This window comes from Mustelus asterias, chromosome 8 (assembly GCF_964213995.1).
Source record: "Mustelus asterias chromosome 8, sMusAst1.hap1.1, whole genome shotgun sequence".
Taxonomy (NCBI): Eukaryota; Metazoa; Chordata; class Chondrichthyes; order Carcharhiniformes; family Triakidae; genus Mustelus; species Mustelus asterias.
The window spans coordinates 137,096,899-137,112,592 of NC_135808.1; the positions used below are offsets into that span (position 1 = coordinate 137,096,899).

General features: G+C 47.4%; 1 protein-coding gene across 2 annotated transcripts in view; it reads right to left on the bottom strand.

The window, feature by feature from the left end:
• Window positions 1–15,694, bottom strand: part of rnpc3 (RNA-binding region (RNP1, RRM) containing 3) — a 59,119-nt gene that overhangs the window by 17,051 nt on the left and 26,374 nt on the right. For both annotated transcript variants that reach the window (XM_078219037.1, XM_078219038.1), the window contains exons 7-8: window positions 13,611–13,679; window positions 9,208–9,344 (exon numbers count right to left, since the gene is read on the bottom strand). In XM_078219037.1, the coding sequence (XP_078075163.1) occupies window positions 9,208–9,344; window positions 13,611–13,679 (206 nt within the window). The remainder of the gene's footprint in view (window positions 1–9,207; window positions 9,345–13,610; window positions 13,680–15,694) is intronic.

Sequence of the window (15,694 nt, forward strand, 5' to 3'; positions counted from 1 at the left end):
CTCCTCTGCACCCTTTCAATGGCTTCAACATCTTTCCTGTAATGAGGTGACCAGAACTGCGCGCAGTACTCCAAGTGGGGTCTAACCAGGGTCCTATAAAGCTGCAGCATTATCTCCCGACTCCTAAACTCAATCCCTCGATTAATGAAGGCTAGTACGCCGTACGCCTTCTTGACCGCATCCTCCACCTGCGAGGCCGATTTAAGAGTCCTATGGACCCAGGCCCCAAGGTCCTTCTGATCCTCTACACTGCTAAGAATGGTACCCTTCATATTATACTGCTGCTTCATCCCATTGGATCTGCCAAAATGGATCACGACACACTTATCCGGGTTGAAGTCCATCTGCCACTTCTCCGCCCAGTCTTGCATTCTATCTATGTCTCGCTGCAACTTCTGACATCCCTCCAAACTATCCACAACACCACCTACCTTGGTGTCGTCAGCAAACTTACCAACCCATCCCTCCACTTCTTCATCCAGGTCATTTATGAAAATGACAAACAGCAAGGGTCCCAGAACAGATCCCTGGGGCACTCCACTGGTCACTGACCTCCATGCAGAGAAAGACCCCTCCACAGCCACTCTCTGCCTTCTGCAGGCAAGCCAGTTCTGGATCCACAAGGCAACAGCCCCTTGGATCCCATGCCCTCTCACTTTCTCTTTTCTTATTCACCAGGTTCATCACAACCTTCGTGCACCACGGTTCCCGTACCCTACCAACACCCCCCTGTCTCATCGGAACGTTGTCATGCAGAGCTCCAGACAAACATTCCTTGAAAATCCTCCACTTTCCTTCGGTACTTTTCCCCAAGAATGCCTCCTTCCAATTTACCCGTCTAATTTCCTCCCTGATGACACTGTATTTCCCTTTACTCCAGAGAAACACTTTCCTAGCCTGCCTGATCCTATCTCTTTCCAATGCTATCGTGAAGGAGATAGAATTATGATCGCTATCCCCAAGATGCTCACCCACCGAGAGATCCTCCACCTGTCCAGGTTCATTAGCCAGCACCAGATCAAGTACAGCCTCTCCTCTAGTAGGCTTATCCACATACTGTGTCAGGAAACTCTCCTGGACACACCTAACAAACTCCTCTCCATCCAAACCCCTAGCCCTAGGGATATTCCAATCTATGTTTGGGAAATTAAAATCTCCCATCACGACAACTCTGTTATTCCTACATCTCTCCAGGATCTGTTTCCCCATCTGCTCCTCAACATCTCTGTTACTATTGGGCGGCCTATAGAAAACACCCAGCAAAGTTACCGACCCCTTCCTGTTCCTAACCTCCACCCACAGAGACTCCGTAGTCAATCCCTCCACGGCGTCCACCTTCTCTACAGCCGTGACACTATCCCTGATCAACAGTGCCACCCCCCCCCTCTCTTGCCTCCCTCCCTGTCCTTCCTGAAACATCTAAAACCCGGCACCTGAAGCACCCAGTCCTGTCCCTGAGACATCCAAGTCTCCGTAATGGCCACCACATCACAATTCGAAGCAGCAATCCACGCTCTAAGCGCATCCACTTTATTCACTACACTCCTGGCATTAAAATAGACACATCTCAGACCTTCAGCCTGAGCACTTCCCTTCTCCATCACTCGTCTAACCTCCCTCTTACCCTGTCTACATTCCTTATCTATTTGCGAGCTAACCTCCTCGCTCTCAGTCCCCTCATTTCGATTCCCTCCCCCCAACCTTTCTAGTTTAAAGTCTCTCCAGTAGCCTTAGCCAACCTTCCCGCCAGGATATTGGTCCCCCTGGGATTCAAGTGCCACCCGTCTTTTTTAAACAGGTCACACCTGCCCCTAAAGAGGTCCCAATGATCCAAGTACCCAAATCCTTGTCCCTTGCTCCAGTCCCTCAGCCACGCATTCATTCTCCACCGATTCCTGTTCTCACTCTCCCGCGGCACAGGCAGCAATCCCGAGATTACTACCTTTGCATTCCTCTTTCTCAGCTGTCTACCTAACTCCCTATATTCTCTTTTCATGACCCCTTCCCTCTTCCTACCTATGTCAGCAGTACCTATATGCATCACGACCTTCGGCTCCTCTCCCTCCCCCTTCAGGATTTCTGGGACTCGACCAGAGACATCCCGGACCCCTGCACCAGGGAGGCAAACCACCATCCGAGAGTCCCGTCTGTGTCCGCAAAAACGCCTATCTGACCCCCTCACCGTAGAGTCCCCAATTAGCACTACCCTCCTTTCCTTACCCTTTTGCACTACTGGGCCAGGCTCAGCTCCAGAGACACTGCCACCGCTGCTTCCCCCAGGTGGGCTGTCCTCCCCAGTAGTACTCAGACAGGAGTACTTATTATTAAGGGGCACATCCACCGGGGTGCTCACCATCAACCGAGCTTTCTCCTTCCTCACTGTTACCCAGTTACCCTCCTCCCGTGGTCCCGGTGTGACCACCTGCCGATAGCTCCTGTCAATGACCTCCTCACTATCCCTAACCCGGCGAAGGTCCTCGAGCTGCAATTCCAGTTCCCTAATATGGTCCCTTAGGAACCGCAGCTCAACACACCCAGCACAGATATGGTCATCCGGGAGGCTAGGAGCCTCCAGGACCTCCCACATCCTACATTGGGAACAACATACTGGCCTCACACTCATAATTGCCCTTTTAAACACACAGGAAAAAAAAAGTGAATGAAAATTTTAAACTTACCTTTCCTCCTCCTGTTTTCTCCAAAGCCCTGCTCTCACTGGGTCTTTTTTTTTAGGTTAGAGGAGGAGGGAGGGTGGGATACTCTACAAGTGTAGAGTATCGGGATTCCTCTCTGTTCCAATTTATTGGGGAAAAAAAAAAATCTCTCTCCCAGATCTCCCTGCGCGACCACTTCCGGGTTTAGATATTTTTTTAAAAAACCCGCGAAAAAGTAAGTTAAAAAATAAAAGCGCTTACCTCTCGCGAATCTCTCCCTCTCTGCTGTACTTCCAAGAAGCAATGAGGCCGATTCACTGAGGTGAGTAACTTTTTAAAAATCTCTCTCTCCCAGACCTCCCTGCGCGACCACTTCCCGGTTTAGATATTTAAAAAAAATAGTGTGCAAAATTAAAACACATGGGATTGGAAGTAATATATTGACATGGATTGAGAGCTGGTTAGCAGACAGGAAACAGACTGGGAATAAGTGGGTCTTTTACAAAGTGGCAGGCAGTGAGTAGTGCGCTCAGTGCTTGGGCCCCAGCTATTCACAATATACATCAATGATTTGGATGAGGGAAGCAAGGGCAATACTTCCAAATTTGCTGATAACATGAAACTTGGTGAAAATATGCACCATGAAGAGGATGTTAAGAGGCTTCAAGGTGATTTGGTGTAGTGGTATTGTGACTGGACTAGTAATCCAGAGACCCAAGGTAATGTTCTGGGGACCCGGGTTCAAATCCCACCACTGCAGATGGTGAAATTTGAATTGAATAAAAATCTGGAATTAAAAGTCAAACGATGACCATGAAACCATTATTGATTGTTGTAAAAACCCATCTGGATTGGATCACGAATGTCTTTTCGGGAAGGAAATCTGCTGTCTTTACCCGGTCTGGCCTACATGTGACTCCAGATCCACAGCAATGTGGTTTACTCTTAACTGCTCCTCGAGGGTAAACATAGAAAAACTACAGCACAAACAGGCCCTTCGGCCCACAAGTTGTGCCAAACACATCCCTACCTTCTAGTCCTACCTATAACCCTTCATCCTATTAAGCTCCATGTACTCATCCAGGAGTCTCTTAAAAGACCCTATTGAGTTTGCCTCCACCACCACTGACGGCAGCCGATTCCACTCGCCCACCACCCTCTGGGTGAAAAACCTCCCCCTAACATCTCCCCTGTACCTACCCCCCAGCACCTTAAACCTGTGTCCTCTCGTAGCAGACATTTGCACCCTTGGATAAAGCCTCTGAGAGTCCACCCGATCTATGCCTCTCAACATCTTATACACCTCTATTAGGTCTCCTCTCATCCTTCGTCTCTCCAAGGAGAAAAGACCGAGCTCCCTCAGCCGATCCTCATAAGGCATGCCACTCAATCCAGGCAACATCTTTGTAAATCTCCTCTGCACCCTTTCAATCTTTTCGACATCCTTCCTATAGTGAGGCGACCAGAACTGAGCAGAGTACTCCAAGTGGGGTCTGACGAGGGTCTTATACAGCTGCATCATTATCCCCGGACTCCTAAACTCAATCCCTCGATTGATAAAGGCCGGCACACCATACGCCTTCTTAACCACCTCCTCCACCTGCGGGGCCGATTTTAGAGTCCTATGGACTCGGACCCCAAGGTCCTTCTGATCCTCTACCGTACTAAGAGTCTTTCCCTTTCTATTGTACTCCTTCATCCCATTTGACCTACCAAAATGGACCACGACCCATTTATCTGGGTTGAAGTCCATCTGCCATTTCTCCGCCCAGTCTTGCATCCTATCTATGTCCCTCTGTAACTTCTGACATCCCTCCAGACTATCCACAACCCCACCAACCTTCGTGTCGTCAGCAAACTTACCAACCCATCCCTCCACTTCCTCATCCAGGTCATTTATGAAAATGACAAACGGTAAGTAGGGATGGGCAATAAATACTGGCCCAGCCCATGAAAAAATGCTTAAAAATTGTAGCGATACACATTAAATATCATGCACCCCCGAGAGAAAACCATTTCAGCTGCCCCTATATTTGAAAACAAAGTGAGTCGCGATGAGGTGAACCTGTGGAATTCTCTATCACAGGAGACTGTGGAGGCCAAGTCACTGAATATGTCCAAGAAGGAAAGATAGATTTCTACAATCTAAAGGCATCAAGCGGTATGGGAAGAACATGGGAGTGTGGTGTTGAATTGGGTCAGCCAGGAGCATACTGAATGATGGAGCAAACTCGAGGGGCCGAATGGCCTACTCCTATTTTCTATGTTCCTTTGCCCGATTCTCTTCAATCTGTGTCCCTCTGGTTACCCACCCTCCTGTTACTGCAAACACTTTCTCCTGATTTACTCCATCAAAACTCTTCCTGATTTTAAATTCTATTAAATCTCCAAGGAGAACAATCCCAGCTTCTCCAGTCTCTCCACATTCACCGACATCCCTCATCCCTGGGAACATTCTAGTAAATCTCCTCCGCACCCTCTCCAAGGCCCTGACAAGCTTCCAAAAGTCTGGTGCCCAGAATTGGACACAATCCCCCCCCCCCCCACCTGAAGTCTAACCATGATTTATAACAGTTTTACACAATCCTCATTTAAAATTCTGAAAACCTGTTGGTTCCCAAAGGAATCGAAGTTAAAGTTGGAGTTTGATTCTTTATATTTCTCACCCGGAGAAACCAATATACAAATTGAAACACTGTTCCATACATTGCAGCACTGTGCAACCGAGCTAAAATAACTTGCAAGATAAAGTACAACACTGACTATAAAAATACAATGCACAACGCAATTAAATTATTTTTAAAAATTACAGTACACACCTCAGTATAGTGACTCTCACCCTGACCAGCTTCCATCTAGTGGCAGGAGTGGGTTGCTGCGACTGAAGTCCAACATCAACTTCTGACCCAGGACTTCACAGTGAGTTCAGAATGGGAGCCAGGGGCAAAGCTGGCAGGGAGACCAGAGGTCGGTGCGGCAGAGGGGGGAGGCGGCAGCGGCGCACACTGAAGAAGACGCCGAGGACGAAGGTAAGGGTAAGGGCTGCAGTTGTCAAGGGCAGGAGGGAGAGGGGCTGACGGCCAGGGTGGAAGTGCTCAGGGAAGCAGGCAGGCCATAGTCTCTGATAGAGGATGCTGAAGTGATGCTGGCAATGTTAAACAGACATACTGACAGCAGTGTGTCATGATGTTAAGAACATAAGAACATAAGAAATAGGAGCAGGAGTGGGCCATCTGACCCTTCGAGCCTGCCCCGCCATTCAACAAGATCATGGCTGATCTGAAGCGAATCAGTTCCACTTACCCGCCTGCTCCCCATATCCCCTAATTCCCTTATCGATCAGAAAACTATCTACCCGTGATTTAAACATATTCAACGAGGAAGCCTCCACCACTTCAATGGGCAGAGAATTCCAGAGATTCACTACCCTCTGAGAGAAGAAGTTCCCCCTCAACTCTGTTCTGAACCGGCCCCCCCTTATTTTGAGGCTGTGCCCTCGAGTTCTGGTTTCCCTTCTAAGTGGAAAGAATCTCTCCACCTCTACCCTATCCAGCCCCTTCATTATCTTATATGTCTCTATAAGATCACCCCTCGTCCTTCTAAACTCCAACGAGTACAGACCCAATCTGTTTAATCTCTCCTCATAAGCCACACCCCTCATCTCCGGTATCAACCTGGTGAACCTTCTCTGCACTCCCTCCAAGGCCAATATATCCTTTCGCAAATAAGGGGACCAAAACTGCACACAGTACTCCAGTTGCGGCCTCACCAGTGCCTTGTACAGTTGCAGCAAGACCTCCCTGCTTTTATATTCTATCCCCCTCGCGATAAAGGCCAACATTCCATTCGCCTTCTTGATCACCTCAAACTCAAACAACATTAAATAAGTCAACATTAAGCGAGGACTTACTGACCACTCCCCACGCCTTGAATATTTATCTCATTTAATAAACCATCTAAATCTCTCGAATTTATTAATTCTTTCTCAGCGACTAATTGTGCTGTGAGAGTTTCACATTCTCACTGTAAACAAAGAATTTTGCTCCAATCAACTCAGTGTGATTATTTTAAATGTGTATTCTTTTATCCCAGCGTATTAGCAATGGAAGCAATCCATGGTTCTTCGCATCACAATATCCTAAGGTACAGCAAGTTCTGTTCACCCATCAGCCCTGTACTCACTCACACCGACTGGAAAAATTCCAACTTTAGAATTCTTGCTTTCAAACCCCTCCATGGCCCACATCCTCCCTCTTTCAATAACCTCATCCAACCCCTATATCCCCTCCCTATCTCCCTCCCCCTCCAAACCCTCCCTATCTCAGTAACCACCTCTAAACCCTCCCTATCTCAGTAACCTCATCCAACCCCTATATCCTCTATCTCTGTAACCCCCTCCAAACCCTCCCCCTATCTCTATAGTCTCCTCCAGACCCTACAACCTTCCCTATTTCTGTAACCCCCACTAATCCCTCCCTATCTTTGTAACTCCCTCCAGCCCTAGTGTAGTGGTGTTCCCAGGTTTTTGCTCCTCTTGTCCTTCTACAGGGTAGTGGTCATGGCCTAAGGAACCTTAGTGAGTTCCTGCAGAGCATCATGTACATGGTACACACGACTGTCACTGTTTGACAGCACTTGAGGGATTGAATGTTTGTGACAGGAGTAACAACCAAGCTTTGTCCTGGGTGGTGTTGCGCTTCTTGAGTGTTGTTGGAGCTGCACTCATCTAAGCAAGTAGAGTGTATTTCATCACACTTCTGACTTGCGCCTTGTGGATGGTGAACAGGCTTTGGGGATTCAGGTGGTGAGTTACTCACTGCAGGATTCTAAGCCTTTGACCTGCTCCGGTAGCCAATATTTATACAGCTAATGGTAAGCCCGAGGGCGTTGTTAGTGGGGGATTCAGCAATGGTAATACCATTGAATGTCAGAGGGTGATGGTTAAATACTCTCTTGTTGGGGATGGTCATTGCCTGGCACTTATGTGGCACGAATTTTACTTGCCACTTGGCATTTGGACATGGACTGCTTCAGTATCTAAGGAGTTGAGAATGGTCCTAAACATTGTACAGTCATTAGAAAACATTCCCACTTCTGACCTTATGGTGGACGGAAGGTCATTGATGAAGCAGCTGAAGATGGTTGGGCCTCAGACTCCTGCAGAGATGTCCTGGAGTTGAGATAATGGACCTCCAACCATCTTTGTGCTGAGATATTATGGGGTTCAATATCACGTGCTGCTGTGAGTTGATTACGAAATGAAAAGCTTAAGACATCTGTGATTAACAAACTTACCCATTAACAGTTCTCTTTCTTTCAACATAACCACATTACGACCTTAGATATGGTTAACCTGACTAGAACAAAGGGTGTCTTGTGATTAGCTATATTGTATCAAACCGCATGTGACCATGAGGATTGTAAGACTACATAAAGGGGACTGTCCCATTATTCAGCGTGGCTTTGCTACCTGACTCCCAGCACTGAGTGGAGGTTACGTAGCAAAGGTTTGCCAGCTTGCATATGTAAGAAGAAGAGAGAACTTTTGAGTCGGACAACAGTTGGTGTTTGCCTTTGTATCAAGGACGGAAGAGTCTCGCGAAAACGAACTTAACAATGCCAGGTATGACTCCAACCAGTGGAGCGTATTCCCACTGATTCCCAGTTCGACTAGGGCTCCTTGATGCCACACTTGGTCGAATGCAGCCTTGATGTCAAGGGCTGTCACTCTCGCTTCACCTCTGGAGTTCAGCTCGTGTCCATGTTTGAACCAAGACTGTAATGAGGTCAGGAGCTGAGTGACTCTGGCAGAACCCAAACTGGGCGTCACTGAGCGGGTTATTGCTGAGTAAGCATCTCTTGATAATGCTGTTGATGACCCCTTCCATCACTTTATTGAAGATTGAGAGCAGACTGATGGGGCAGTAATTTGGCCCTTGTGTACAAGATGTACCTGGGCAATTTTCCACATTGAGCTTTGACAAAGGGTCATCTGGACTCGAAACGTCAGCTCTTTTCTCTCCTTACAGAAGCTGCCAGACCTGCTGCGATTATCCAGCATTTTCTCTTTTGGTTTCAATTTTCCACATTGCTGGGTAGATGCCAGTGTTGTAACTGTACTGGAACAGTTTGGCTACGGGAGCGGCAACTTCTGGAGCACGTCTTCAGGACTATTATTGGAATATTGTCAGGCCCCATAGCCTTTGCCATATCCAATGCCTTTAGCTGTTTCTTGATATCACGTGGATCTCCCTCTGGGACTTGATACTGCTCCTGTAAAGTTTGATACTGCTCCTGTAAAGGGATGCAGAGAAACCCATTCCTCTCGTGGAGAGTGGAACAAAGGGGTGTAACCTTAAAATCCGGGGTGACGTCAGGAAGTATTTAGTCACACACAGCGCCATGGAAACCTGGAACCCACTCCCTTAAAACACAGCAACTGGAAATCTCAAAACTGGGAACAATGTTGTGGTTTGCAGAACCCATGGATGGAATTCAGATACAGAGCAGCCATGATCTGATCAATCTAAGTTACAGTTGTTATTTTTCTCACCTTTCTTTATCCTCTTCACTCCCACTTTCATACTCAGATTCCTCCTCACTGGAAACGTCCATCTCTTCCTCTGGCAGAGGTGGTTCCTCAGGGGGCAGCGGAGGCATTGGAGGAGGAGCAGGAACATACTCTTCATACTAGCAGAAACAGTGAAACAAATCCTCAATTACCCAGGGAACGGAAGATAGCTGGAACTATTATAACAACTTTGTGACGTTAAATACAGCTCCAAAGCCTGACAGGCACAGGGGGAGGCCATTCAGCGAATCCCATCATTCAATCAGCTCGTGGCACATCTGGACCCAAACTTTATTTCACAATCTCGATTCCTTCATGAGCAAAAATCCACCTATTTGGATTTAAGATGAGATGCTGAGTTAGCATCTACTGCCATTTGGGGGAGAGTTCAATGCTTGCATTTCTTTTGCACCTAACACCACAGAGTCAATGTGAAGCAAAGTCACTGTTTTAACACAGGAAAGACAACAGCTAACTTAGACACAGCAAGATCCCAGAAACAGTGATCTGATAAAGGACTAGATAATCTGTTTTAGAATTGTGTGAGGGATGAATTACTACAACACACCAGAGATAACTTCCCTGCCCTTCATCAAGATAGCACCATGGAGTCTTTTATTTCCAACCAAGAAATAAAGGAGGCCTTGGCTAAATGGCAACTACAACAGTGCGGCACTCCCTCAGTGCTGACCCTGCGGCATTCCCTCAGTACTGCCCTCTGACAGTGCAGCACTCCCTCAGTACTGACCCTCTGACACTGCGGCACTCCCTCAGTACTGACCCTCTGACAGTGCAGCACTCCCTCAGTACTGACCCTCTGACAGTGCGGCACTCCCTCAGTACTGACCCTCTGACAGTGCAGCACTCCCTCAGTGCTGACCCTCTGACAGTGCGACATTCCCTCAGTGGTATGGTGGGAAAGTTGCTGGAATCGATCATTAAGGAGATGACTCAGCATCTGGAAAAGCAAAGCTGAATTCACCAGTGTCAACACGGTTTTGTGAAGGGCAAGTCTTGTTTGACAAACTTGCTGGAGTCCTTTGAGGATGAAACCAGCAAGGTAGATAACAGGGATCCTGTGGATGTGATCTATCTGTACTTCCAGAAGGCATTTGATAAGGTGCCACACAAGAAACTGATCCAAAAGGTTTTGATCCCAAGGGGTTGGGGGGGTAGAGTGGTGGCCTGGATTGAGGATTGGCTGACTGATAGAAAGCAGACAGTTGGGATAAATGGGTCCTTCTCCAGTTGGCAATCGAATGAGTGGGTTCCAGTAGGGTTCAGGTCTCAGACCACAACTACTTACAATCTATATCAATGATCTACAAGCAGGGACAGAGTGCAACATAGCGAAATGTACTGACGATACGAAAATAGGTGGGAAAGCAGGCTGTGATGAGGAGATAAAAAGGTTACATTTGGATATTGTCAGGTTAGGGGAATGGGCCAGAATCTGGCAGATTAAGTTTAATGTGGATAAATGCAAGGTTATCCATTTTGGCTGGAAAAATAAAAGGACAAATTACTGTTTAAATGGGAAACAGATTCAAAAGGCATCTGTGCAGAGGATCTGGGTGACTTTAAGAACGTAAGAACATAAGAACTAGGAGCAGGAGTAGGCCATCCAGCCCCTCGAGCCTGCCCCGCCATTCAATAAGATCATGGCTGATCTGATAGTGGATCAGTTCCACTTACCCGCCCGCTCCCCATAACCCTTAATTCCCTTAATGGTTAAAAATCTATCTATCTGTGACTTAAACACATTTAACGAGGTAGCCTCTACTGCTTCATTGGGCAGAGAATTCCAAAGATTCGCTACCCTCTGGGAGAAGAAGTTCCTCCTCAACTCTGTTCTAAATTGACTCCCCCGTATTTTGAGGCTCTGTCCCCTAGTTCTTGTTTCCATTGTAAGTGGAAATAACCTCGCTGCTTCTACCCTGTCCAGCCCCTTCATTATCTTATATGTCTCGATAAGATCTCCCCTCAACCTTCTAAACTCCAATGAGTACAGGCCCAGTCTACTCAATCTCTCCTCATAAGTGACAAAAACGGTTGATGAAGGAAGGGCCGTGGATGTCGTCTATATGGATTTCAGTAAGGCATTTGACAAAGTCCCACATGGCAGGTTGGTTAAGAAGGTTAAGGCTCATGGGATACAAGGAGAAGTGGCTAGATGGGTGGAGAACTGGCTTGGCCATAGGAGACAGAGGGTAGTGGTCGAAGGGTCTTTTTCCGGCTGGAGGTCTGTGACCAGTGGTGTTCCGCAGGGCTCTGTACTAGGACCTCTGCTATTTGTGATATATATAAATGATTTGGAAGAAGGTGTAACTGGTGTAATCAGCAAGTTTGCGGATGACACGAAGATGGCTGGACTTACAGATAGCGAAGAGCATTGTCGGGCAATACAGCAGGATATAGATAGGCTGGAAAATTGGGCGGAGAGGTGGCAGATGGAATTTAATCCGGATAAATGCGAAGTGATGCATTTTGGAAGAAATAATGTAGGGAGGAGTTATACAATAAATGGCAGAGTCATCAGGAGTATAGAAACACAGAGGGACCTAGGTGTGCAAGTCCACAAATCCTTGAAGGTGGCAACACAGGTGGAGAAGGTGGTGAAGAAGGCATATGGTATGCTTGCCTTTATAGGACGGGGTATAGAGTATAAAAGCTGGAGTCTGATGATGCAGCTGTATAGAACGCTGGTTAGGCCACATTTGGAGTACTGTGTCCAGTTCTGGTCGCCGCACTACCAGAAGGACGTGGAGGCATTGGAGAGAGTGCAGAGAAGGTTTACCAGGATGTTGCCTGGTATGGAGGGTCTTAGCTATGAGGAGAGATTGGGTAGACTGGGGTTGTTCTCCTTGGAAAGACGGAGAATGAGGGGAGATCTAATAGAGGTATACAAGATTATGAGGGGTATAGATAGGGTGAACAGTGGGAAGCTTTTTACCAGGTCGGAGGTGACGATCACGAGGGGTCACGGGCTCAAGCTGAGAGGGGCGAAGTATAACTCAGACATCAGAGGGACGTTTTTTACACAGAGGGTGGTGGGGGCCTGGAATGCGCTGCCAAGTAGGGTGGTGGAGGCAGGCACGCTGACATCGTTTAAGACTTACCTGGATAGTCACATGAGCAGCCTGGGAATGGAGGGATACAAACGATTGGTCTAGTTGGACCAAGGAGCGGCACAGGCTTGGAGGGCCGAAGGGCCTGTTTCCTGTGCTGTACTGTTCTTTGTTCTTTGTTCTTTATAAGCTAACTCCCTCATCTCTGGAATCAACCTGGTGAACCTTCTCTGTACCCGCTCCAAAGTTAATATATCCTTTCTTAAATAAGGGGCCCAAAATAAGGGGACTTTGTGCATAAGTCTCATAAAGTGGGTGTGCAGGTGCAGAATGTTACAAGGAAGGCAAATGGAATCTTGACATTTATTGCAAAGGGTCCAGAGTATAAAAGTAGAGAAGTGTTGCTGCAATTGTATAAGGCATTGGTGAGACCACACTTGGAGTATTGTGTTCAGTTCTGGTCACCTTCTTTGAGAAAGGGTGTGGTGGCACTGGAGGCGGTTCAGAAGAGGTTCACTCGATTGACTCCAGGTTTGAAGGGGCTGCTGTATGAGGAACGGTTGAGTAGTTTGGGCTTGTACTCGCTGGAGTGCAGAAGAATGAGGGGGGATTTGATTGAGATAAATAAAATACTCAACAGGATTGATAAAGTAAATGTTGACCAAATGTTCCCCCTTCGAGAACAGTCGAGGACAAGACGTCAGAGCTGGAGAGTAAGAGGGGGAGGTTCAAGACAGAGATAAGGAGAAGCTACTTCCCACAGAGGGTTGTGAATCGATGGAACTCATGGCCCCAGAGTGCAGCGGATGCAGAACCAATCAATGGATTCAAGAAAAAGATAGATAAATATTTGAACAAAAGTGGGATAAAGGGTGATGGGGAAAATGCAGGGAAGTGGAATTAGGATGAGATGGAGATCAGCCATGGTCATATCGAATGGCACAGCGAGCTCCAAGGACTGAATTGCCGACTCTTGCTCCTAATTCCTGTGCTCTTATGTTCTCTGAAATCTGTATCCCTCTGGTTACCCACCCTCCTGGCTCTGGGAACACTTCCTCCTTATTTACTCCATCAAAACTCTTCCAAATTTTGAGCTCCTCTATTAAATCTCCTTTTAACCTTCTCTGCTTTCAGGAGAACAATCCCAGCTTCTCCAGTCTCTCCACATTCACTGAAGTCCCTCATCTCTGGGAACATTCTAGTAAATCTCCTCTGCTCCCTCTCCAAGGCCTTGACAGCCTTCCTTAAAACCTCTCATCACTGGGATAAGTTTGAACACTCCTTGTATTATTTTAACAGTTTCATCTCTCAGATTACCATTGGAGGGCGGGTTGTGATGGGTCCAAAGGGAGCAGGCAAATTCATCTTGTTCATCAGATGCAGAACCTGAAAACACAAACACGAAGTATTCAATACCTGTGTGAATACAGGGCTCTCGCTCGGTACCTGTGTGAATACAGGCCGCTCGCTCGGTACCTGTGTGAATACAGGCCGCTCGCTCGTTACCTGTGTGAATACAGGGCTCTCGCTCGGTACCTGTGTGAATACAAGGCTCTCGCTCGGTACCTGTGTGAATACAGGGCTCTCGCTCGGTACCTGTGTGAATACAGGGCTCTCGCTCGGTACCTGTGTGAATACAAGGCTCTCGCTTGGTACCTGTGTGAATACAGGGCTCTCGCTCGGTACCTGTGTGAATACAGGGCTCTCGCTCGGTACCTGTGTGAATACAGGGCTCTCGCTCGGTACCTGTGTGAATACAGGGCTCTCGCTCGGTGCCTGTGTGAATACAGGGCTCTCGCTCGGTACCTGTGTGAATACAGGGCTCTCGCTCGGTACCTGTGTGAATACAGGGCTCTCGCTCGGTACCTGTGTGAATACAGGGCTCTCGCTCGGTACCTGTGTGAATACAGGGCTCTCGCTCGGTACCTGTGTGAATACAGGGCTCTCGCTCGGTACCTGTGTGAATACAGGGCGCTCGCTCGGTACCTGTGTGAATACAGGGCTCTCGCTCGGTACCTGTGTGAATACAGGGCGCTCGCTCGGTACCTGTGTGAATACAAGGCGCTCGCTCGGTACCTGTGTGAATACAGGGTATTCAGCAGCTGCTGCCTGTTTCATCATCTGCAATGTCCCAAAGCACACTTTGATATCGAGTAACTGTTGCAAAGCAAGGAAGGCACCACCCCATGGTGCAGGTTATGAATATTGCACAGAGTATAAAGAACTGTAAGGAATGCCTAATAACGAGGAAGAAATTAGAATACGAGAGAAAGCTAACTGCAAATATAAGAACAGAAGCTAAGAGGTTCACAGGTAGTCAAAAAGGAAATGGGTAACGGGTGTTGCTCTTCTAGAGAATAGTATGGGGAATTAATAATGGAATATAAGAAAATGGCGGATGAAGTGAACGGATATTTTGCATCTGTCTTCCTGTAAAGGATATAAATCAGGATGTGAAAGGATCACAGAATCCCTACGGTGCGGCAGGAGGCCATTCGGCCCACTGAGACAGCACTGACAACAATCCCACCCAGACCCTATCCACGCAACTCCATGTATTTACCCTGCCAGTCCCCCTGATGTGGGGATGCCGGTGTTGGACCGGGACAGACACAGTAAGAAGTCTCACAACACCAGGTTAAAGTCCAACAGGTTTATTTGGTAACACGAGCTTTCGGAGTGTCGCTCCTTCATGAAGGAGCAGTGCTCCGAAAGCTCATGCTACCAAATAAACCTGTTGGATTTTAACCTGGCGTTGTGAAACTTCTGACTGTACAATCCCCCTGACACTAAGGGGCAATTTAGCATGGCCAATCCACCTAATCTTTGAAAGGGTGTAACTTGCAATCGCCGGGGAAAGGGGATTGAGAAAATTATTAAGAATGAAAAACTGACGAGGGATCTGGGTGTCCTGGTACACAGATCATAGAATTCTGACAGTGTAGAAAGAGGCCACCCGGCCCACTGAATCTGCACTAACTCTCTGCTAGTGCATCTTATCCAGGGCCACAAGCTGCTCATTGGCAGTAGCTTTTAAGGAAGAAATTATGACCAAGAACCAAGTGTTTCCTGTTGCTTATATCTTGCTATGGGGTATTACAGTGTTCCCAGGTGGCTAACAGGGGTCTCAGTTTAATATCATTGCAACAGATTGGACTCATGTCTAAAGCAGAGAAATGGTTTAACCACTCGTGGAGATTTTGTGCACAGTCCTTGTCTCCACATTGTAAAAGGGATATTAAAATGAGGCAAGGCTGCAAAAGAAATTCACAAGGATTGTACAAAGAACAGAGAGATTCTCCCATTCAGGAAAGATTAAGGAGGCTGGTCTATTTGCACAAGGAAAGAGAAGACTGAGAGGTGGCCTGATCGAGGTATTTAGAATTGTGAAAAGGTTTGGT